At 38.1% G+C, this 24,230-nt stretch overlaps 1 protein-coding gene across 5 annotated transcripts in view; it reads left to right on the forward strand.

Annotated features, from left to right (window-relative positions):
• Positions 1–24,230, forward strand: part of PARP11 (poly(ADP-ribose) polymerase family member 11) — a 37,856-nt gene that overhangs the window by 7,860 nt on the left and 5,766 nt on the right. Inside the window, exons 2-7 of one of the 5 annotated variants that reach the window (XM_080810476.1) lie at positions 10,943–11,053; positions 12,572–12,700; positions 13,527–13,647; positions 16,316–16,391; positions 19,654–19,726; positions 19,805–19,935. In XM_080810476.1, the coding sequence (XP_080666602.1) occupies positions 12,575–12,700; positions 13,527–13,647; positions 16,316–16,391; positions 19,654–19,726; positions 19,805–19,935 (527 nt within the window). In that variant the 5' untranslated portion in view covers positions 10,943–11,053; positions 12,572–12,574. Of the gene's footprint in view, positions 1–10,739; positions 11,054–12,571; positions 12,701–13,526; positions 13,648–16,315; positions 16,392–19,653; positions 19,727–19,804; positions 19,936–24,230 lie in introns of all 5 variants that reach the window. The other 4 variants (XM_080810474.1, XM_080810475.1, XM_080810473.1 and 1 more) reach the window with 4 other exon arrangements.

Here is a 24,230-nt window from a genome sequence, read left to right on the forward strand (position 1 = left end):
CATAGTTTCGTGACTGAAAAATCTGGTTATCTTGTTCTCCTCGTCATTAAAAATTGGGAATTTTGGCCCTGAAATAGTAGATTTAGGTTATTTCAGATGCTGAGTATATTTTAGCTATATACTTAAGCAGGCCTCTGGAAATCAAGAATGGCTATTAGTGTTATCAGCATTATAAAGAAATATTTTTATCCAATCTGTCCTTTTGGAAACTCTGGTCAGCACTTTTTTTCCTTGACACTCAAGTAGACGACGGGTGATTTTGCAAACACTGCCATTTCTTTCCACACATTTGAGAGCACATACTGAGTTGTTGAGATTTGCTGATACTTAATTTTCATTATTTCCTTCAACACTCAGTTACAATCAGGAGACATACTGTTTACTTATAATTGTTCCAGGTGTTTAAAACACCTTTTGGTGATACAGCAACACCTTTTCTTGCTGTTTGTGTAGCTTGTGGTCTGTCAGTTTTGAGTGGGTTGCCCCCTTTCCAGCCCATGTCACAGCTCACAGAAGCATCATCATTTAAATGAAAACTGTCTTCCCTTGTGGTGTGAGTTTTCACTGATACGCAGAACAAAAATTTGTTGAGTACTTCTGCCTCATTACAGAGTATTTATGCTATAAAAACTGATTTATGTTTCTCCACAAGTAGTTTGTTAAATTTTAAAACAAACTAAATGCTGAAATACTCATGTGATAATTTTCTCATAATGTGCCATTGATAGTATGTGACTTCCAATTGAGTCATTTAATAAAGAAATTTTGTCAGTAGCTTGTTTTTTTTTTTTTTTCACAATTAAGTTGGGCATTAAATTTGGACTGACAGTTTCTCAGTGATATCAAGATCTTTACCTGTTTTAGCTGAGGAATGCCTCTTTAGTTAATAATCAACAAAGCAAATTGATTTGAGGCTTTGTTTGAAAATGATGTGAAAGTTTTCTTGGTTTTACACCACCATATTTGCTGAACACTAGCTGATATGAACTGATCAACACAGACTGAACATAATGACATAGTGAGTTGGTAACTTTAAAGAAATTAAAGTTTTCATAAAAATCATTATTTCTCTTACATTTCAACTTTACAAGATATATCTGAACAAATTTCTTTAATTTCTCCTCGAAAATGCCTGTGAACTCTACATCATAATTCTTGAGGACTATGTTTCAAAGAATCTGAAAAAGACAAGAAAAGGGGCCGGGAATGATACCACAGAACTGAAAAGTTACAGGCTGCATAGACATTAAGGTACAAAGGAGATCAAGAACTTGTGGCCAAAAATCCAAGACAATCTAGAGAGTATCCTTTCATGGAAATCAAGAAAAGAGTAATATAGGACAGAGGATAAACTGTGGAATGTTACTGAGCAGTCAAGTAAGATGAGGACTGATAAAAGAGCATAGGATTTAGCAACATGGAAGCTCATTGGAAATCCTAGCAAGTGCTGTTTCTTGTTTGTTTGCTTGTTTGTGATGGTGGTGGAAGATATTGGGTCAGAAGCTAGAAAAAGTAAATTGGGGTGGGTTTTAGAGTGAATGGGAAGTAAGGCAAGGAAAATTGTGTACATAGAGAGTTATAGTTAATCCACCAACAGAGATAAAATGGAATCCTGAAAGTATTTGATCGAAAAGAAGACTGAAAAAGATGAAAAGGGTAACAAAAACAGATGGAACAAAAGCAAATAAGAAGATGATAAACTTAAACCTAACCATATCAATAATCATACCAAAGTAAATGCTGCAGACATGTCAGTTGGAACACAGATTGTCAGATTAGAGTAAAAAGTAAGACCTGATTCTAAGTTGTCTACAAGAAACACACTTTGAATATAAAGACACAAATAGGATAAAACTAAATGGAAGGGGAGCTATGGCACTGACACCAGTCAAGAGAAAGCTTGAGTGGTATATTAGATTTCCGAAATAATGATATTATCAGGGATAAAGAATGTCATTTCCTATGATATAAGTTCAGTTAATCAGTAACAATCCTAAACATTTATATACATGATTATAATAAAGCTTCAAAATACATGAAGCAAAGCTAATGGAACTGTAAGGGGAAATAGACAAATCCCATTATGGTTGGAGATTTTAATACTCCTCTCTAAATAATTGCTAGAATAAGTAGGTACACATGAGCAAGGATACAGAGGACTCAAACAGTACTATCAACCAACTTGACCTAATTCACATTTATAGAACATTACACTTAACAACAGGTGAATACACTTTTTTTCCCCCAACTACATGGGGGACATTTCACGTGATAGACCATATTCTAGGCTGTAAAACAAGTCTTAGTACATTTAAAAGAATTCAGATCATGTACAGTATGTTATCTGATCTAAATGGAATTAAATTAGAATTCAGTAAAAGAACGACCTGTAAAAACTGCAAGCATTTGGTAAGCAAGTACCACTTTAACCCATTAGTCGAAGAGAGAGAAAATGTGAAGACAGTGTATCAAATTTGTGGTATGCTGCTATAACAGTACTTAGAGGGAAATTTAGGGCTACTTTGATCCCTATATTGGAAACGAAATGTTACAAATTAGTGATTATAGCTTCCTCCTTAAGAAACTAGAAAAAGAAGAGCAAATTAAATTCAAGCAAGGGCAAGGAAATAAAATTTAAAGTGGAAATCACTGAAATGAAAGCCAAAAAAACTGATGAAAGCAGAAGCTGTTTTTCTTTTCCTTTCTTTCTTTCTTTCCTTTTTTTTTTGGAACATCCATAGGATTGATAAACCTCTAACCAGACAGATCAGGAGAAAAAGAATACAAATAATCCATATTGACAATGAGAGAAGTAATATCACTACAGATATTAAAGGGTAATAAGAGAATGTTATAAACAATTTAATGTCAGTCAGTACCATCACTTAGATGAAATGGGCATATTCTAAGACACAGACTACCGAAGTTCCCTCAAGAAGAAATAACACGAATAATCCCAACTCTATTGAAGAGTTTTCATATAGGGAAAAGGGTTACCCACAAAGAAAACTCCAGGTGTAGATGATTTCCCTGTAAATTCTAACAAATATTTAAGGAAAAAACAATACTAGTTCTGCACAAGCTTTCAGAAAATTGAAGAGAAGTTTATGCTTCACAACTCATACTATGAAGCCATCATTACCCTGATTACCAAAACCATTAAAAGACAAAAGACATTACAAGGAACAACGGACCAATATTCCTTTCCTAATGAACATAGATACCCACATTTTTTTAAAGATTTTATTCATTTATTTGACAGAGATCACAAGTAGGCAGAGAGGCAGGCAGGGAGAGAGGGGGAAGCATGCTCCCCACTAAGCAGAGAGCCCAATGCAGGGCTCGATCCCAGGACCCTGAGATCATGACCTGAGCTGAAGGCAGAAGCTTAACCCACTGAGCCACCCAGGCACATAGATACACACATTTTAAGCAAAATTTTAGCAAATTGAGTAACATATAAGAAGTTTAATTCATAATTACCAGATGATGTTTGGTAACATCATAGATGTTACCACATCTATAGATACATGTATTTTATCATAGATAAAATAGATACACACATTTTAAGCAAATTTTTACATAGATACATACATTTTAAGCAAAATTTTAGCAAATTGAGTCTAACATATGAGAAGATTAATTCATAATTACCAGATGATGTTTGGTAACATCGTAGATGTTACCACATCTATAGATACACATATTTTATCATAGATAAAATAGATACACACATTTTAAGCAAATTTTTACATAGATACACACATTTTAAGCAAAATTTTAGCAAATTGAGTCTAACATATAAGAAGGTTAATTCATAATTACCAGATGATGTTTATCCTAAAAATGCAAGGTTGGTTTAATATTTGAACAGCAATCAATGTAATTCACCATATAAACAAACTAAAATGAAAAACCCTATGATCGTTTCAATGTATGCAGGAAAGCATTTGACACAATTCAGTATCCCTGATAAAAACTCTCAGCAACCTAGGAACAGGAGGGAACTTGCTCAGCCTGATAAGGGGTATGCAGAAAATAGCAAACTCAGTAGACCTAGGGTACTCAAATCATGTACATTCTCAAGAAAGGCCTTTTTCAATGACTGTCCTTTCCCTAGCTCCAGAGAATTGAGCTCTTAGAATAGTTTGTCTAATGAATGTATCTGCATGCCTGAGATCTTGAGCTATGCTATACCAGTTTACCCAGATAATTTACAATGGCAGTGTGATTTATGGTTAACACCTGCTTTCTCTCTGGAGGTCTGGAATGTCAGCAGCTGAGGTCAGTCTTGTAGGGTGACTGTCATATACTTATATGACTAACTCCTAGTGAAAACCCTGGACACCTATGCTCAGGTGAGCATCCCTGCTTTGCAACATTTTGAACTGGTCACATATGGTTGCTAGGAGAATTGTTTCCTGTGTGACTCGACTGGGAGGGAATGCTTGGAAGCTTATACATGGTTTCCTCTGGATGTCACTCTATGCGCTTTTTTCCCTTTGCTTATTTCATTGTGTATATTTTTATTATAATAAACTGTAACCATGAGTAGAACAATTTCTGAGTCCTGTGAGTCTTTCTCCTTTGAGCCCGAGGGTGATTGTGTGGACCCCTGACAGAAGGGGCATCTACAAAATACCTATATCTAATATCAAACTTGAGAGTGAAAGACTGAATACTTTCTCACTAAGATCAGGAACAAATGATGCCCATTCTTTATTTGACATTGTACTTGAGATGATAATCAGTGCAATAAGGCAAGAAAAAGAAGGCATGAAAAAGAAATAACAGGCATCTATATGCTAGAAGTGAGTCTATATTTATCTATATATAAAATGCCTACTTAGAAGATCTGATGGAGTGTCCAAAAATCTAGAACATACAAGAGAGTTTAGTAAGGTTGCCAAATACAAGATACATGTACAAAAAATAATGTATCTCTAAATACAAGCAACACTCAATCAGAAATTGAAATTTAAATGCAGTTCCATTTACAATAATTTCAGAAATATGGACTACTTGGGCATGAATCTTACATAAATGACGTGCAAGATCTATAAATTGAAAACTATAAAACATTACTGAAAAATGATAAGACCTAAATAAGTTAGGAGATATACCTCGTTTATGGGTTGGAATACTCAATATTGTTGAGATGGCAATGATCTAGATCACCATGCCATCCCAATTAAAATTGAAAGGACCGAATAGCCAAGCAGTTCTGAAAAAGAACAAATTTGGAGCACTAACACTACCTGATTTAAAGATTCAGTGTGAAACTACAGTCATCAAAACAGTGTAGGATTGGCAGCAAGATAGAGAAAATGATTATCAGAACAGAACAGAGTCCAGGAATAGACCCACAAACATATAGGTAACTGATTTTTTAATTTTTATTTTTTTAATGAAAGTAAGGTTTAGTGGAGAAAGGACAGTTACCCAATGAGTTCAGAGGTTGTTTAAACCCTTTGTGCCAGTGAGGCTTCCATCCTGTGATGATCCATCCATGTGCAGTTTAGGAAATGTTGCCAAGTCTGTCCCATAACCTGTTCTGATCATTCCTGTGTGGATACAACCTGGTGCTTGTACACAGCCTTCCTGACTTTCATGGTTCATTGTAATTCCAGGAGGGCTTTTCTTGGTTATTCCTGGTTCTCTGTATTAAATTTCTGTATTCTCTACCATTTGGCTTGTATTAGGGCTTTGGGCTTCTTAGTTGTTTTTCCTTGAGATTTCCATTTTTTTTTTTTTCAATAGTGTTCTTAGGTATGAGGTTCTCTACTTTCTGTTCCAAATAAAGTCAGTCCCTTCAGACAGAGATGTGGAGCTCTTTGTCCTTATGGTAAGCCTTTTCCCTCAGTAGAATCCTTGTACTGCTACACCTGAGGTTGGGGGTGGGAGCTGACTTTTCCCACAGGGATACCTGGATTTTGGATAGAAGGAGTATTGGCATCCCTGATCTTGAATTCCTCCTCTTGGCCTGGAACTTCTATCTTATGAATAGATAGATGAATAGATAGATGAAGGTTGATAGCAATCAGAACTCAGCATTCTTAACTTACTGGATCTGGAGTAGAATTTCCACCAAATGAACTGGGACCAGGTGGAGGAGCCAAGAGGTCAGTCTCCTCTGTTGCCCGCTCATAATAGACCTATACCTCTAGGCTGAAGAAAATGAGAAACACTAGCAACCTGCCCCTTCCAGGATGAAACTAGCCCAGGACTAGGAGCTGGAGGGAAAGGGAGCCCCTGTCTACACATGACTGAGGTAGATCTTCTGTAACATAGCATTGGTGGAATGGGGGTAATGGACTATATCTTAGTCAAATGCCACAGACTCTTGCCGTTCTGAGATTTAGTAGATTTTCTTGATTAAATGTTTGTCCATTTGCTGTATGCCCTTAGGACAATTTCTAGAGACTGTATGTTTTGTTTTTTTTTAAATGATTGATGATGATTTTGTTGATGTTTTTTAAAATAATGTTCACCAATTAGAATGTGGTTTTGGTGGGGAGAAGGTCCACTGAGCTCCTTACTCTGTCATTCCAAAAGTTCCTCCCCATTTTTAATATTTTAATAGCAGGCTTTGGATCTTCTTTCTATAGAGACAAGGAAGTTTTCGTTACCAAATATGATTTTTCTCAAGATACTAGTTTATGCTAATGTATTTTGTTAACTATAATAAACTTATTAGAAAGCTTTTAACCAGTCTGGAAGGTGACATTATTTTTCTTCTATACACTGGGATTTTGACTTTAAACTAATTTTCCACATAGCCTTTCTATTTGATGATCCAGGTTGACTGTTCCCAGGCCCCATAAATACTGTCTTTGGAATAGGCGGCATTATAGATAGATTCCACCAGCATACCCACTGCACTTGAAAATTTACAAAATGCTTTTTCACGTTATACTACTTTTTTCTTCATAACCTGGTGTGCAGGAGGTATCAGTTCTGCCAATTAAAAACAGAAAATTAGCATGGTGGCTACACTAATTCAGCTAGCATGTATTAATTATCTACTCTGTGATAGACAACTTGCACACATTCCTCTTATTGCCTATGAATGTGTTCTAATCTAGATCCATTGCATTTTAAAGTTACTAATTTAAACTTGACTTACTCTTTGAGCCTTATTATACAGTATAGCCCTTCCTTTGGAAGGGAAACTTAGTGTAGAAAACCATAAGACTTAGTCTTATGAACTAAGTCTTTGGACAGAGCCATAGTGTATATGAAGCAAAACAACCAAAGTAAGCTTTGGCAACAGGAGAGAAGGTGCAACTGTCTGTATATGAAAATGAGGCCATGGGGGTTGGCAGTTTAATGAAGAAGTGACACTCAAGAATCCTTGGGTATTTTTTAATCTTCTTTGTACTGCTAACTCTATGATTCTGTTTTTTGTTTTGTTTCGTTTTTATTTAAATTCTTGTTAGTTAACATATAGTGTAATATTAGTTTCTGGAGTAAAATTTAGTTATTCATCATGTACACGTAATACCCAGTGCTCATCGCAACAAGTGCCTTCCTTAATACCCATCATCCATTTAGCCCATCCCCCTACCCACCTCCCCTCCAGCAACCCTCTGTTTGTTCTCTATAGCTAAGAGTCTGTTCTATGCCTCTCTCTCTCTTTTTTCCCCTATGTTCATCTGTTTTGTTTGTTAAATTCCACATCTGAGTGAAATTACATGGTATTTGTCTTTCTCTGACTGAAATATTTTGCTTAGTATAGTTCACTCTACCTCCATCCTCATCATTGCAGATGACAAGATTTCATTCTTTTATGGCTGAATAATATTCCATTGTGCATATCATGTATATATGTGTGTTTGTATTATTTTTAACTTTTTAAGGAACCTCCATACTGTTCTTCAGAGTGGCTGTACCTGTTTGCATTCCCACCAACAGTGTGAGAGGTTTCCCCTTTCTTCACATCCTCACCAACGTCTGTGTTTCCTGTGTTGTTAATTTTAGCCATTCTGACATTCATGGTTTTGATTTGTATTTCCCTGATGATGAGCGATGTTGAGCATCTTTTCATATGTCTATTAGCCATCTGAATGTCTTTGGAAAAATGTCTGTTCATGTCTTCTGCCATTTCTTAACTGGATTATTTGTTTTTTGGGGTGTTGAGTTTGATAACTTCTTTATAGATTTTGGATACTAACCCTTTATCAGGTATTATATTTTCCCATTCCATAGGTTGCCTTTTAGTTTTGTTGATTGTTTCTTTTGCTGTGCAGAAGCTGTTTACCTTGATGAAGTCCCAGTGGTTCATTTTTTCTTTTGTTTCCCTTGCCTCTGAGAACATGCCTAGTTGAATTTATTTGTGTATATGGTGTAAGAAAGTGGTCCACTTTCATTCTTCTGCATGTGGCTGTCAGGTTTTCCAAAATCATTTGTTGAAGAGACTTTGTATTTTTTTCCATTAGATATTCTTTCTTGCTTTGTCAAACATTAGTTGACCATAGAGTTGAAGGTCTGTTTCTGGGTTTTCTATTCTGTTCCATTGATCTATGTGTCTGTTTTTGTGCCAGTACCATACTATCTTTGATGACTACAGTTTTGTAATATAACTTGAAGTCCAGAATTGTAATGCCTCCAGGTTTGCTTTTTCTTTCTCAAGATAGCTATGGCTATTTGGAGTCTTTGTGGTTCCATGCAAGTTTTAGAATTGTTTGTTCTGGCTCTGTGAAAACTACTGGTGGTATTTTGATAGGGATTGCATTAAATGTGTAGATTGCTTTGAGTAGTATAAATATTTTAGCACTCTATTTGTTCTTCCCGTCCATGAGCATGAAATGTTCTTCCATTTCTTTGTGTTATCTTCAATGACTTTTATAAGCATTCTATAGTTTTCACAGTACAGATCTTTCACCCCTTTGGTTTGATTTATTCCTAGGTATCTTATGGTATTTGGTGCAGCAAATGGGATTAATACCTTGATTCCTTTTTCTGCTGCTTCATTATTGATGTATAAAAAATAACATATTTCTATACATTGATTTTGTGTCCTGAAACTTTACTGAATTCGTGTATCAGTTCTAGCAACTTTTTGGTGGGGTCTTTTGGGTTTTCTACATAGAGTATCATGTCATCTGTGAATAGTGAAAATTTGACTTCTTCCTTGCTGATTTGGATGCCTTTTATTTCTTTTTGTTGTCTGATTGCTGAGGCTAGGACTTCTAGTACCATGTTAAGCTAACAGTGTTGAGAGTGAACATCCTTGTCTTATTTCTGACCATAGAGAAAAAGGTCTCAGTTTTTCCCCATTGATGATATTAGCTGTGGGTGTTTCATATATGGCCTTTATGATATCGAAGTATGTTCCTTCTGTCCCTGCTTTGTTGAGGGTTTTTATTGAGAATGGATGCTGTACTTTGTCAGATGCTTTATCTGCATCTATTGAAAGGATCATAATGTTCCTATTGTTTATTTTATTGATGTGGTGTATCACATTGACTGATTTGTGGATATTGAACCATACTTGCGGCCCAGGAATAAATCCTACTTGATTATGGTGAATAATTCTTTTAATATACTGTTGGATTTGATTTGCTAGTATTGTATTGAGAAATTTACATCCATGGTCATCAAGGATATTGGCCTGTAATTCTCTTTTTTTAGTTCCATTCCAAAACCCTATGTCTTCATCTGGTGTTGGAATCAAGGTAATGCTGGCCTCATAGACTGAGTTTGGAAGTCTCCCTTCCATTTCTGCTTTTTGGAACAGTTTGAGAAGAATAGGTATTAACTGAGGTGTTTGGTAGAATTCCCCCGAGAGCCATCTGGCCCTAGACTTTTCTTTCTTGGGAACTTTTTGATTAATGATTCAGTATCTTTGCTAGTTATTGGTCTGTTCAAATTTTCTATTTCTTTCTGTTTCAGTTTTGGTAGTTTGTAAGTTTCTAGGAATTTATCCATTTCTTCCAGATTGCCAAGTGTGTTGGCATACAGTTTTTCATAATATTCTCTTATTATCATTTACATTTCTGTGGTGTTGGTTGTGATCTCTCTTATTCATGATTTTATTTATTTGGGTCCTTTCTCTTTTCCTTTTGATAAGTCTGGCTAGGAGTATATCAATTTCATTGATTCTTTCAAAGAACAAGCTCCTCATCTCATTGATCTATATTTATCTAGCTGTGTTCAAGGGAGGAGGCAAACCTAGGGTCCTTCTGCTACTCTGCCATTTTAACTCACTGGCTGACTCTATGATTATAGATGAAATAATTGCATTTTTTCTGCTTCGTTTTCCCCCTAACTTTAATTGGAGGATAGTGACTTCTCCTGCACATTGGGCTATGGAAGACAAAAAGTTTTATAGAATTTGAAGTGTTTTAGAAATGTTCTATATGGGGCACCTTTCTATAGTACAACCTTCTCCAAAATAGTGATAAATATGAGTCTGTCTTAGGTCCAGCCCAAAGCTATTTATGACAGGAAGTTCTGGAAGGACTTTGGTAAAACACTTATAACCTGGCTTAATTGTGATCTTAGGGACAGTGTGACAATAGCAAAGCACACATGATATGTGCATACTGTATAAAGGGTGTTTTCTATTTCCTATTTCTTGTTTTCATTTCCCTTTTCTGGTAGAGAAAAGATAGAACTCATAAGCCAAATGTTTATCTTAGCTATATTACCTTTAAACTCAACCTTCCACATTTGGGGAGTTATTTTCAGAAGAAAAACTAAACTAAGGTTTTTCTTGCTTTCTTTCTTTCTCACAGTAAAATGGCCCAACAATGTGAACAATGTGAACAATAATAGAAGGAAGAGCTGGAGTTGTGAACAGTTAACCTGGACAACTGATCTTAAATTTCAAATTTCAAATTACTGCCTTTATTTTCTGATTAAAAAGAATAAGGCAAATAGTGGGTCCTGTACCTGAAGCTCTTGATCCTAGAGTGTTCTATTTTTCATTTCTTAGCAGCCAATCAACTTTAAAACATGAAGGAAAAATCCAGAAAATAATCATAAAGCATTCCTTGGAGAAGTTTCCAAACATGAATAAAATATAACAAGCCCCCTTCATTGAGCACAGGTACTGTACTTAGCACTTTACTGCATTATCTCACTCATTTCTAACAATGGCCCAATGAGGAAGGAGTCTTTAATCTCTATTTTGTGAAGAGGAAACTGTGTCCTAGATACGGTAATTCAGAACTTATGCTAGGTTACACAGCTTCTGGAAACAGGATGGACCATTTTAAGTAATGAATTTTAAAGCAATTATTTTCTAAATTACCTAAACAGTGTACATTCTTTGTAAAAGGAAAGAAGATGTAAGAAATAAAATTTTTTTAAAATCACCAATAACTCTGTGTGTGTGTGTGTGTGTGTATGTGTAGATAAAGAATAAGTGATAGTGTTGGTTAACCCTGGAGAAGGAAAGTGAGAAGATACCAGAAAGGAAGGGATGGTCAAAAACGTGTTTACATTTATCTAGAATGTTTTGACTTTTTGCACAGGGACTGTTTTCATATATCAGTGGTGCAAATTTAGTTTATTTAAAAGCCCTGAAGGAATGAAGACACATTCCAGATAAAGTTAATCATCTTTGACTAACCTCATCACCCCTTTTCTGGTGACCCTCTCTTCATCACAATCTCTACTCAAGAATGTTTATTTTCAAAGATAGTGTGGACATGAGTTACTTGATATAGGGAAGATTGTAGGATTGTTGGTAATGAAGCATAAGGCAGTATACTATGGCAGGTACATGCACAGACTCAATCCAGACTGCCTGTGTTTGGGTTCTGGCTTCCCTATTGTATGATCTCTCTGTGCTCCAGTTTCCTCATTTATAAATTCGGGATAATAATACCTATCTTACTGGGTTGTCTTGAGTCCTAAATGAGTTATTACCTGTACAGTACTTAGTGCCTGGCACATTGTAAGAGGCAGGTAAGTGTTACTACAATCATTATTGTTATCCTGACACTCAGAAAAAACTATGATAAATTGTCGTATATCCATCCAGACTTTTTATCTGTATGTGTGTACACATACACATATAGACATGTACATACGCATGTATTCATGTATGCGTGAATTTTTTATGAAAATTGGATCATACCATTTCTATTTATTGTAACCTTTTTTTGTATTCAACACTATAGATTATAAACATCTTTTCATGCCATGGAATAATGAATGTTTAAAACAAATCTCAGGTGTATTTGGTCTTAACGAGCTGTGATAGCATGGATTCTTTTGATCGAATGTGTGGACATATGATAAGACAGAAATTTCTTGGCACTGTGTTGAAAATCTGGAGTGCTTATAGATATTGACACAGCTTATTTAAATGGTTGAGTGGGCATCGATATATCTTACCTGAGAGTATTATTATTTGTCTTATTTGTTAAGCAGTGATATTATATTCAGCCTTCATAAATGTTTATCTTCAGAGTCAATATGCCAGAGAGAATGGTATTTTCAAAGGGTCACTGTGGGAAGGACACTTGGAATATAGTACTTTGTAGGAAGAAAAATGATGTCTAAATAATACATTGGTTATTAAAAAAAGTATTTCTTCTACTTCTTTCTGGCTTTTCAGGAGATGTTTCACAAAGCAGAAGAATTCTTACCCAAGCGGACGGATAGTGAGATGGATGAGATGGACACGTCGGACACCCAGTGGGGCTGGTTTTACCTGGCAGAGTGTGGGAAGTGGCACATGTTTCAGGTACCTCCTTTCTAGAACCTACCAGAAGGGTTTCCGGTCCACTTAGCACCACCTTGCTGGCGCACAGTGTGCCAGTGCAGACCCTGAAGGACATCCAGCCTTAAGGACATCAGATAGCATGACTAAAAGAAAAATGAGAAGTCCATCTAGTCCTTTCCCTTTTCGTTTCACCAGGTTTTTGTCAGTCATGTATTTAGAAGAAGCAGTGCGCGATCACTGCGGGTACAGAGGGCCAGTGTGACTGAGTTAGGTAGTGTCATTACAGCCGAGCAACTCCAAGTTCCATTTGGTGGGCAAGAAGGGGAAGAGAGCAAGCCCATGTTAAGCACCTTGTGTCTGCCAGGTATTATGTTAGACGCCACAGGTACCTTTTCTCCTTTAGCCTCCCAGCAGCTCCAAAGCCCTGTCTCATAGTCAAAGAGACCGAAACTCTGAAAAGATCACAGAATCCATCCCGAGTCACATGCAGCTAGTGAATCGGAACCCAAACTCAAAAGCTTGTGGTCCTCTTTTACTTCCAAGCCTACTTAAAGATTTCATTTGAGCCAGTGAGGAAGTTGTAATTATTACAATAATTTGCAAAAGTTGTATCAACTTGGAAAGAGGAATTCAAAGCAGTTGCTGGAGTGTCTTTGCTGGAAATCCTGACACTGTTTTGCACATGCTGGCTTAGCTGTGATTCTCCCTGTGTGGGGGGACTAGAACAGGTGATCAGTCACTTCCCCTTGTCGCTCCATTCTCTGTCTCTTTGACCACAGAACCGCCTCTGTGGCCAAGCCATTGATGTGAACAGCTGGTAAATGAAACTTTCTGGTTTGTCTTAAAGCCGGATACCAACATTCAGTGTTCAGTTAGCAGTGAAGATATCGAAAAAAGCTTCAAAACAAACCCTTGTGGCTCCATTTCTTTTACTACTTCCAAATTCAGCTACAAGATAGACTTTGCAGGTATGTTTTTTTCCCTAATAGTTGTGTGTTTTTAGTATATTGTTATGGTAAAATCTACAGTTCTGAAGATGAGAATTAGTTGATATATTTGTAAGCAGTGAAGTAAATCCTTTTTGTCATACACAGAAATCTCTCTATAAAAATTCAAGATTTAAAATCTTGAGCAACATGACCTTTTATAAAGGAGTATTTGAATGCTTATCGATACTAATGTATGTGGAGATTGTCGTATATTTTGAATTTATGTAACACTTCTAAGGAACACGAAACACTTTTTAGCTGTTTTTCTCACCATCAGCCTTTTGAAATAGTTGGGAATCTTTTTATTTTAAGGATCAATCTGAGAGGTTAGTAACACTAGCTGGTGATAGTTTGAAGACAAAAGTTCAGCTGAAGGACCCATTCTCCTAGTGTCTTTGCCAGAAAACTATTTCTTTAATGGACATTGCCTTCTACCATTTTCTGATTTCATTGTCTCTTTCACAGAATAGCCAGCTAATCTGGAAATCAGCCCCACTTTGGATTTCATCCATGATATATGGGTGTGGTTTTAGGTATCCCATGAAAAACCTGTAGAATTCAACTCTTTCAGTTTCAAGCTGGTAGTTTCAGCTGTTGGTTGCATAGAGACATAGAACACCTGGATGGGGAGGATTTTTTTTTTTTTTTAAGATTTTATTTTTAAAGTAATCTCTACACCCAATGTTGGGCTCAAACTCCAAGGTCAAGGGTCATATGCTCTACTGACTGAACCAGCCAGGCACCCCAGGGAGGCTTTCTTAATAAAGCATTTGGCTGCTGCATGGCTCAGTCGTCTAGCTGTTGCATCGCAGCTTCTATGAGCAGTATCTTTATACACAGTTAGTAGTGTGTTGTGGTGCAGTAGGGTGGTGAAGTCTTCGGAAATCTCCTTGGAGGAGCTAAGACCCAGAAATGGTGAAGGGGTTTTGTCCAGTAAGAGGTTGATGCAACCAAATCGCTGATGATTATTGTCTCCCCCAAAGCTTGTTTGATTAGCAAGAATTATAGTTTAATATATTCTTACTCCTGACTGGCCATCACTTTTTTTTATGACATTAGGCAAATAGATTGCCTTTAAGGGACCCTAATATTTGTCTTTTGGCCTCAGTTTAGACAGAAGGCGTCTGTTAGAACTTTTAGACATCTTGTGTACAAGTGCCTGTTGGAAGCAATACTGAGACACCATGATACACACACACCAGGCTGCATGACAAGGATAAAGTTTATCAAAGCATTCGGTAGATAATTCAACAAGCCACATCTTTCTGAAAGAGTAATTTTTAGTAGATGAGATTGTGGGGAGAGCTTTCTCCCAAGCAATGCTGTTTATTAAAAAAAAAAAAAGTCTTTATCAAAGAATAAGAGTCACATATAATCATTCAATTTCACCAGCCTTTATATAATGACACTACATCAAAGTTACAGGTATCAGCATTTCACGTGTACTGTTTGTAAAATTACCCCAGACATTCTGCCACAAGCCAACTCAGGTGCTCTAGATAAAAATGGTAAAACAGAAACTCAGAGTGAGCTGCTTTAAGATGACACCACAGGCTTTGCTCCCCGTGCTGAGATGATCTTGCTTTTTCCTGCACAGTGGTGATGCCATTGTGGACAGAACCTAAGAGAATCTAGAAAGAGAAGAACATACTTCATACCTTATAGCCTTTGCCTGGATGGGCGAGCCTCTTTATTTTGGAATGAAATGATGCTAGTTAGATAAGACAGAGGGACTAGCATCTCACATTAAGCCTCAATTCTTAGCTTTGTGGGAACAAAGAAGTGGACCTGATGCTAGTGCCACAGCTAAGGCACAGAAGAGAGAGGGAAATGACACCTTCAGTTAGTTAATTAGACTTCTATCACTAGAATCTCTTTAACAAGTATATATTGCATCTAGCGGGTTTTCTATTTTTTTGGTTTGGGTATACAATTTCGAGAGAAGGCAAGAAATATACCAGTTTTTGGAGTTCTGTGAGTTGCGTAAGTTCTATGGTGGTAACATATCTTTTTACCTTCCCCCAAATTTTTGGAGAAATCAAAGTACACTTTCCCCTAATAAACCAACCAAAAGATTTGTTTCTATAATTTCATTCTCTTCCGAGGACTCTTCATTTTCCAAAGTTTGGAATTCTGGCACTGTAGCGTCTGCTTATGGGCAGTGGGATACAGAAAGGAGTGGGCCCTGCCTACTGGGCTGCAGGAGCCCAACACCCTGTGTGTGAGCACAGATCATGCCATAAAGCCCCACTCCCTGAGTAGCACTTTTTTTTTTTTTTAAGAGATTTTATTTATTCATCTGATGGAGAGAGGGAGCACAAGCAGGGGGAGGGGCAGAGGGAGAGGAAGAAGCAGACTCCCTGTTGAGCAGGGAGCCTGATGTGGGGCTCGATCCCAGGACCCTGGGACCATGACCTGAGCCGAAGGCAGACGCTTAACTGACTGAGCCACCCAGGCACCTCCTGAATAGCACTTTTATGTCGTGGTAAATAGATATGGTAAGATGTCCTTGATAGACTGTGCTTGTCAGCTCCTCCCCAAGCCCCAGGGTTCCATATCGCCAGGTGGTGTGGCTACACATCTTCGTGACTGTTTGCAGCACAATATGTTCCTACCACTTACCTAATATCTTTGTCTTTGTGTACAGAAATGAAGCAAATGAATCTCATCACTGGAAAACAGCGCTTAATAAAAAGAGCCCCCTTTTCTATCAGTGCTTTCAGGTATTGTAAAGAGAATAGGGGTAGGAAGAGTGGGCTTTTCTCCTTTTTCTCAGTATCTGACAGAGGAATAAATAGTCTGAAAATGTCTGGGTAGGTTATTTCATGAGCTTGATACTGCTCTTTCTGTTACTGAAATTCACAATGGTTGATGAACTAACAATATGATTATTTTCTGTCCTTTTTTCCTTCCCTGTTGTCCTCTTCATTTCCCTGTATATTTTGACATGTTTTCATTTCTTTAGGACAGTTACATAATGCCACATGGTCTCCGCTACAAGTCCTTGAAATAGCTTACTGAAGTAGGCTTGAATTAACTTGCAAATACTCTGACAGAACCATCCAGTTATGCGGGCCATAAATCCTAGGCAGTTGCCCATTTTGTCTCTACCTCCACTTATCCCCACTGGGGGACTCCTGGGAGTGATTTCCAATCTGTCGTGACCAAAGGAGGCCTGCAGGAGGGGCTGGAGCAGCAGGCCAGCAGCATGGCTCTCTGCTCCCAGGGCTGGTTGCACATTTTCCTTTTTGCTCTCACTGGCTGCACACAGCCTGAAAAGAGAGGCGGAGATGCCAGAAGAGAATATGTGTTTGTTATTCATGTGAATGAAAGTGAAGGGGAAAATCTTAGAGCATACCTCCTATTTTCTGCCCAAGCGAATATTGATATCCCTACTGTTGAAAGAATAGAGTCAATCAGAATAAAAAAAAAAATACTAGCATGTGAATTGGAGGGGATATATACTCCTTTGCTCTTCTCAGGGAGATATTCTGAAAGCATTAGAGTAAGGAAAGAAATGCTTTAAGTTTCTACCCATTTGTTTCTTAAGACCTTTGGCTTATATTTTAACATCATGATTTAAATGTTATTTAGGTACTTATAGAATGAATGCCCTAGTACTTCTATGGAATATGGAGAATATATTATTTTCTTACCAGCCACATCATGTCTTTATTCTTGAGTACGAGGAATATAATAAAGAAATTACTTAGCTTCCAAGAGTGTGTAATCTGGGCAAAAAAGGAGTTATAATCATGGAAATTATTAGTGAAATTGTACGTTATTATTTCTGGTGTACCTTGGTGGGGAGAAGCAGCACACTGTGGGGTCGAGCACTTTGTTCTGTCACGGACTATAGAAGCCAGGAGAGGGAGAGAATAACCAGAATGGAAGACAATACGCCATGTTATGATAGAGGGGGAACAGTTAGGCTACAGTAGAGCAAGGAGTAAAGCAAGTGACCATTGATACGGATCTATTCATTTGTGGCAGGAATATATCAAGCATGTGTTACATGCAAGGGGAGTGGTTTACATTTCCTACTGGCAAGGAAATTACAATTAATTAAGGCTATGGGGTACATAAAAATTAGGGAAAAAAAACCTTTTCCAAGGCTAGAAGATGTTTCAGGGAAAGTAAAAAACAAAACAAAGCAAAAACCCCTGAAAAACAACAAGAAGAACAAAACAAAAACAAAAACGAAACACGAACACTGGGAAAAGTACTGACGCTCTTACCTTCAAGGGCTCATCTCTGTAATATCTGAATCTCTGCGTAGAAGACCTACGACCCATTAGAAACGTATGACCTCACTCATAAAAGAACTACAAATTATACCAGACTATTTTTTTAAATTTTATTTTTAAAGATTTTATTTTATTTGAGAGAGAGCAAGAGAGAGCACGAGAGGGGAGAAGGTCAGAGGGAGAAGCAGACTCCCCGTGGAGCTGGGAGCCCGATGTGGGAGCTGATCCCAGGACTCCAGGAGCATGGTCTGAGCCAAAGGCAGTCGCTTAACCAACTGAGCCACCCACGCACCCCAATACCAGACTATTTTTTTTTACTATCAAACTGTCAGAAATTCAAAAGTTTGATAACACCCCTTTTTGGAGAGGTTGTTGGGAAATAGGAATTCTCTCCATTTCTGGTGGTAATATTAATGAATCCAACGTTCAAGGAGGACATTTGGACAGTATCTGTCAGAATCCTAAATAAATATGTTCTCTGACCCAGGAATCCCATTTCAAAGATGTTATCCTACAGATGCATTAGTGGGTGTGTAAAATGGCAAAAGAATAACCTTGTTTTTTGCAGCATTCTTAACAGTAGCAAAAAGTCAAAGACAAGCTAAATACCATCAACAAGGGACCTTTTACAGAAATGATGGTTTATCTGTACCATAGAATTCTGTGCACCTGCAAAATCAACTGCACTCATTCATTTAACCACCCTGTATGGAGTGTTTACCCTGGCCAGGTTCTGTGGTAGGGACTGGGCATGAGGATACTCTCTACCTACTGATACAGAAGGATCTTTAAGAACATAATAAGTGGGGAAAAAATGGCTGCAAGGAACCTGTTTTTGCTATCATTTGTGTAAAAATTTGGTTTGTGATAACCTAAAGAAGTCTGAAAGAATAATACCCCGAAGTCTAAAAAAACCTGATTACTTATAGTTGGGGCAAGAGGTGACAATTGGAGAGAGAGGAAACTGTTCACTGTCTCCTTCTTCATACATGCTCATTTTTAAAATGTATGATTACAGGATCTTTTAAAAATCACAGTGAGCTTTAAAAAGGAAGCTAAAGACAAGCTTGAAATTTATGACTTTCTTCCAGTAACCTCCAGTCCCCAGGAGATCAGTATGTTCTTTTCAGCCTTTTGCCATGAAGCCCTCCAAATTACCATCTTTTTCTGTGTTCCCATCCGGGGGCTTCAGCGTGGTGGGCAGGTTTTCAAAGTTTCACTGGCCACACTGTGAATTACCACAGTCTCTGTGTGGGGAATAGATGGCAGTCAACAGAGAAAAGTTTAGGTTTGAGTTAGAGCTTGAAAGACATTGAACATATGGCTGAAGGGTTTGGATTTTATTTGATAGGCAATATCAATCTGTTAAAGAAAAGGTTTTTTTAATCAAAGGTTTGGTTTTCTTCTTGGAAATGCCTTTATTTAAAATATTCCTTACATTTTAAAGAATTTCTGGCAATTTTAGAAAAAAAATGACAGAATTAAACAACCATTTTTGAAATTTTGATGTTATTCAAGATCAGCTGTTTTCCATCAAAGTTGTCAGTTCAGCACCCAAAACGCAGCACACAGGAGACATTGAGTAAATATTTGAAAATAAAGAACCGAGGGCTTCAGTTAATTGCATTTGTCACAATATCCCAAACATGAAAATTCAGCTTTGGAGAAAAGGTGGAATTAAATCAACCATCATTATCACCAGCATCTAATACTGTGTTGTGTCTTTTGCCATTTAAAGTTACATCTGTGAAAATGAGGCCATCCCCATGCCCCCACACTGGGAGAATGTGAACACCGACGTGCCGTATCAGGTAAGAGTGGGGCTGGCCAGCTGCCCTGTGCGAGAGCAGAAGGGGCCCCTGTAAAACTGTGCAAACTTCTTTTTTCAGCTGGTTCCTTTGCACAGTCAAACACACGAGTATAACGAGGTTGCCAGTCTCTTTGGGAAAACAATGGACCGCGGCAGAATTAAAAGAATCCAGAGAATTCAAAACCTGGACTTGTGGGAGTTCTTCTGCAGGTGAGGTGGCATCTGGCCCCGGCCCTCTCTTTGGCCTCTGAGGCTTCTGGAGTCTTAGAGAAGGTGAAGCGCCAGTGTTGACCCGCGTTGTCTTTTGGTGGTGGTTGTGCCAGTTGTGTGTGTGTCTCAGCGCTCCATGTCAGCACGCTCCCTGGGGGACAGGGTGAGGGCTGGTGACAGAGAGCCACCCTGGAGGTCAAGTCCAGGCTCACTTGCAGCACTGTGGCTTTCAAGGGGCAGAGCTCTGCGTCGTGGCTGCAGTCAGAAACGGGAGGGAGTTGAGGAAACTGTTCAGGCTTGTTGGCGTGGCTTTGGTTGCCACAGCCCTGTATGTGGACTTAGAAGTCTCTGGAAACATTGTTGAATTTTCAGAAAAAGCAATTCCACCATCTTGACTGTAGTCATTTGCTTGCTTTGTTTTGGAGGACATTGTGAAACACACCTTCAAATGTCCTGCTAGGCCCAGTGTATGCAGTAGATTTAAAATCTCAGTTGACTACTTAATTAAGATTGGAAACAACCCGTCGGATTGCTCAGTATGCGTTTACCCTAAAAATAAAGCCCATTAGAGAAAACTTAAAGGTGTTGTCCAAATTAACCTGCTGTGCTATATTTTTTTATAACAAATACTATTTAAAACAATGGCTTCCTGAAATATTTTTTTTAATTTATGATACATAATTTCTGATTTTTTAAAATATAGCAGACCTTTTTAAAAAATGTATTTATCTTAGAGACAGAAATCACATGCCCACACATGCCCACAGTTGTGGGGGAGGGGCAGAGAGAGAGAATCTTCAAGCAGACTCCCAGCTGAACGCAGAGCCACACGTGGGGCTCTGTCTTAGGACCCATGAGATCATGACCTGAGCCTAAATCACGAGTAGGTCACTAAGCTGACTGAGCTACCCCGGTGCCCCTATATATGAGTAGACTTTTAATATTTACTCAGGAAAATTTCAAATAATAGAGTCCAATATAATGAATGTAATGCATAATATAATGTATCCATCATCCTGACTTAACCTGTTAGGATTTACTGCACATAATCTTTCTCCTTTATTTCTATTATTGTTGTTGCTAAACTATTTCAGAGCAAATCACAGACCTTAACTCATTTCATTCCCATATATTTGAAAATTCGTCCTAACTTTTGTTTGGTAACGATACGTGGAATTCTTTCATGCTTCTGATAAGTAGTAATACGGCCTGAGTATATTCCAGTTTTACTGCCATAACAGTTTATGGTAATACAAGGAGTTTTTGGTGGAGTATTCTTTACAGTCTTGAGTCTTTGAACCAAGCCAACTTTCATTTCTGACAATAATGAATTTAACTGAGTGTAGAAGGTTTTATTGGGTTCTTGTTAGATGATCCTTTTGTCAAGGAAGATGGAGGCTTCTCTCCCCCCTTTAATTTTATTCTCTCATTGAATAAAGTGAGATTTTTCTAAAATGGTCTGATGAAAACTTAATTCATTGTTCTTAATCAGGCCTCTGAAATAGTTTGCGTTGTCTCAATTCAATCCTAGTGGTAAAATATACCAGCGAATCCCCTTGTTTAAACATTATATACTTGGGATTTTACTGGAAATGGTTTCACTCCGTCAACGCCCTTCATGATTTTATGTAATGTTGGCCTGCAGGAATCTGTGATGGTAAATGAACCTGTTACCTGCTCTGACAGTAGAAAATATTGGGTCTCATTGTAAGAACAGCCTGTTATTTTGACATCTCCATGAAGAACTAAAATCCTACTCATTCTCATCATCGTGTAACCTCTGACTCACTATACAGGTGGCGAGGCCCATGTGAGTCACTCAGGCATCTGTTTCCATGTTGTGCAGGCCTTTTTTACTTCTCTCCCCTCTTCCAACAAATATGTTGTAGCACCTAGTTTGTGTCAGACGGTATTCTAGGCACACTTGGAACATAACAGTGTACAGGACCATAATTTGGACAAGGAGCCAGGCAATTGAAATGAAATAAATTGAAGTGAAAATGAAATTGAATACCAGTGAAAATAAAATGAGAATAAATTGAAATGAAATGAAAATAAAAATTAAGGACGCCTGGGTGGCTCAGTGGGTTAAGCCTCTGCCTTCGGCTCAGGTCATGATCCCAGGATCCTGGGATCGAGCCCCGAATCGGGCTCTCTACTCAGCAGGGAGCCTGCTTTCCCCCTCCCCTGCCTACTTGTGATCGCTCTGTCTCTCTGTCAAATAAATAAATAATTTAAAAATCTTTAAAAAAAAGGAAAATAAAAATTAAGATGAATGATTAGAGAAGAAGGTAGAAAGGTGGCCAAGAGGCTGGGCATACAGGAGTTTGTAGTAGAGCCATTGGAATGGTTGTGTGATTTTCTTCAGTAGTCTTACTTGAGTTGAATTGATCCGGAATTGAGGTCAGAGAGTTAGCAGGAGCAGACCGTGCAGGGCCTTATAAATCAAACTGAGGGGTTTGGATTTTTTTCCTGGACAGTGGAAATCCATTATAGAACATGAAGGAAGAGAATGATCAATCCAGTTTGCATTTTAGAAAAATAATATATCAGGCTATACTGTGGAGAAGGGGTTTAAAGCAGTGGTTCTCAATAAGAAGTTATTTTCCCCACCAGGGGATTTTTGGCAATGACTGGAGATGATTTTTAATTGTCATGTGGTTGGATGGGGAATTAAGACTGTTATCAGTTAGTTAGTTAGCCCAAAGTGGCACTAGTGTGGAGGTTGAGAAATGTTGATTTGAAGGAGTCACAGGTAGAAGCAGGGAGACCAATTTAGGAAATTGTTTCAGTAATTAAACCAAGACACATTGTGTGGCCTGAACCAAAGTGGCATCTGCTGTGTTGGAGTGAAGAGGATGGATTTGAGATACTAAGGATGTAGAATGACGATTTAATGTGTTCAGTGGTGTGAATAAAGAAACAGGAAAGATAACTCTAGAATTTCTGACTCACTTTGGTTGACTAAAGGAATATGGGCAGGAACAGATTTTGGTCTTTGTCTTTAGGGAGGAATGGGCAGAAGTAGTAGTTGGTGTATGTGTGTTGACTCAGGAAAGTAGTGTAGACTAGAAATAAAGGTTTTGGAATTATTAGAAAATGTGAGGTAGTAGAAGCCATAGGATTGATAAGATAACCAGGGAGTGTATGTAGATTAAGAAAAGAAGAGGACGAAGGGATGGACAGAGGAAAACTCAAGGCAGAAACAGAGAAGTAACAACCACAGAAGGTAGAAGAAAACCAATAGAAGGTAGAGTTAGAAATCAAAGGAAGAAAGTGATTTAAGCAAGTAGGTGTCATCCTCAGGATCACATATAAAAGAGATGCCAAGTAAGATGATACTGAATTATGTCCTTCAGATTTTGCGACATGGTCATTGGTACCCTGGATGAGAGCCATGTTGGTGGAGGCTATGTTAATATTCAGCAAATGTAGGCAGCTCTTCCGAGAAGCTTGCCAGTAAAGAAGAAGAGGGATGTGAGAAGTTGGATACTGTGGATTTGGGAAGGGGTCTTCGTTTTGTTCTATTATGATTTTTTAAGTTAAAGATGGGAGCGATCTGAACACATGCAAATTACAGTAGGAAAAAACCCAGAGAGGGAGAGTTTAAAGGACAAGAGAAAGGGAAAGGTAATTGATGTATTAAGGCTCCTAAAGAAATGTGATAGGGAGGAATTCAGACAATATACTAGAATATACAGAAGGAGCTAGACGAGGGTGGCCCAGTCATGTTTATAGATAAGTAGAGGTAGGGGATGAGGAGAGGGGTTACGTTATGGGGTTCCTTCCCAAAACTTTCAGTGTCTTTGGTGAAATAGGTGAGGCAGCCTACAGCGAATGAAGGGTTAGGGAGGTGTAGATAAGAGGGAGAGATGGAGGAAAGAGGAGATTTGGAATGGCCAGTGTGGAAAATGAGGGAGAAAGAACTAACCTGGGAACCATAGGATTTCCATCAGTGTTGATAGCTTAGCTGATGTTGGAATATGTGGATTTGGAGCGGAAACCCAGGTGTGTTGTATGATTTATTTCAGCAGTCCATATTTAAGAGCAGAGAGGGAAAGCAGTTGGATTGATCCAGGGTTGGGAAGGATGGGACAGCAAGGAATTAAGAGCAGTGAAAGCTGCAGTCTCATGAAGAGTGTGGATTCAGATGAGAGGTTCTCTGCCCTGGCCACCCAGCAGAATCACCTGCAGAACTCTTTAACACATGATGATGTCTGTTGCCCATCCTGGGTCTACTGAATCAGAACCTCTGTGTTCTGACACGTTTGTCTTTAACAAGTTCTGCAGGTGAT

The sequence above is a fragment of the Martes martes genome (genome assembly GCF_963455335.1).
Source record: "Martes martes genome assembly, chromosome: 8".
NCBI classification, from domain to species: Eukaryota; Metazoa; Chordata; class Mammalia; order Carnivora; family Mustelidae; genus Martes; species Martes martes.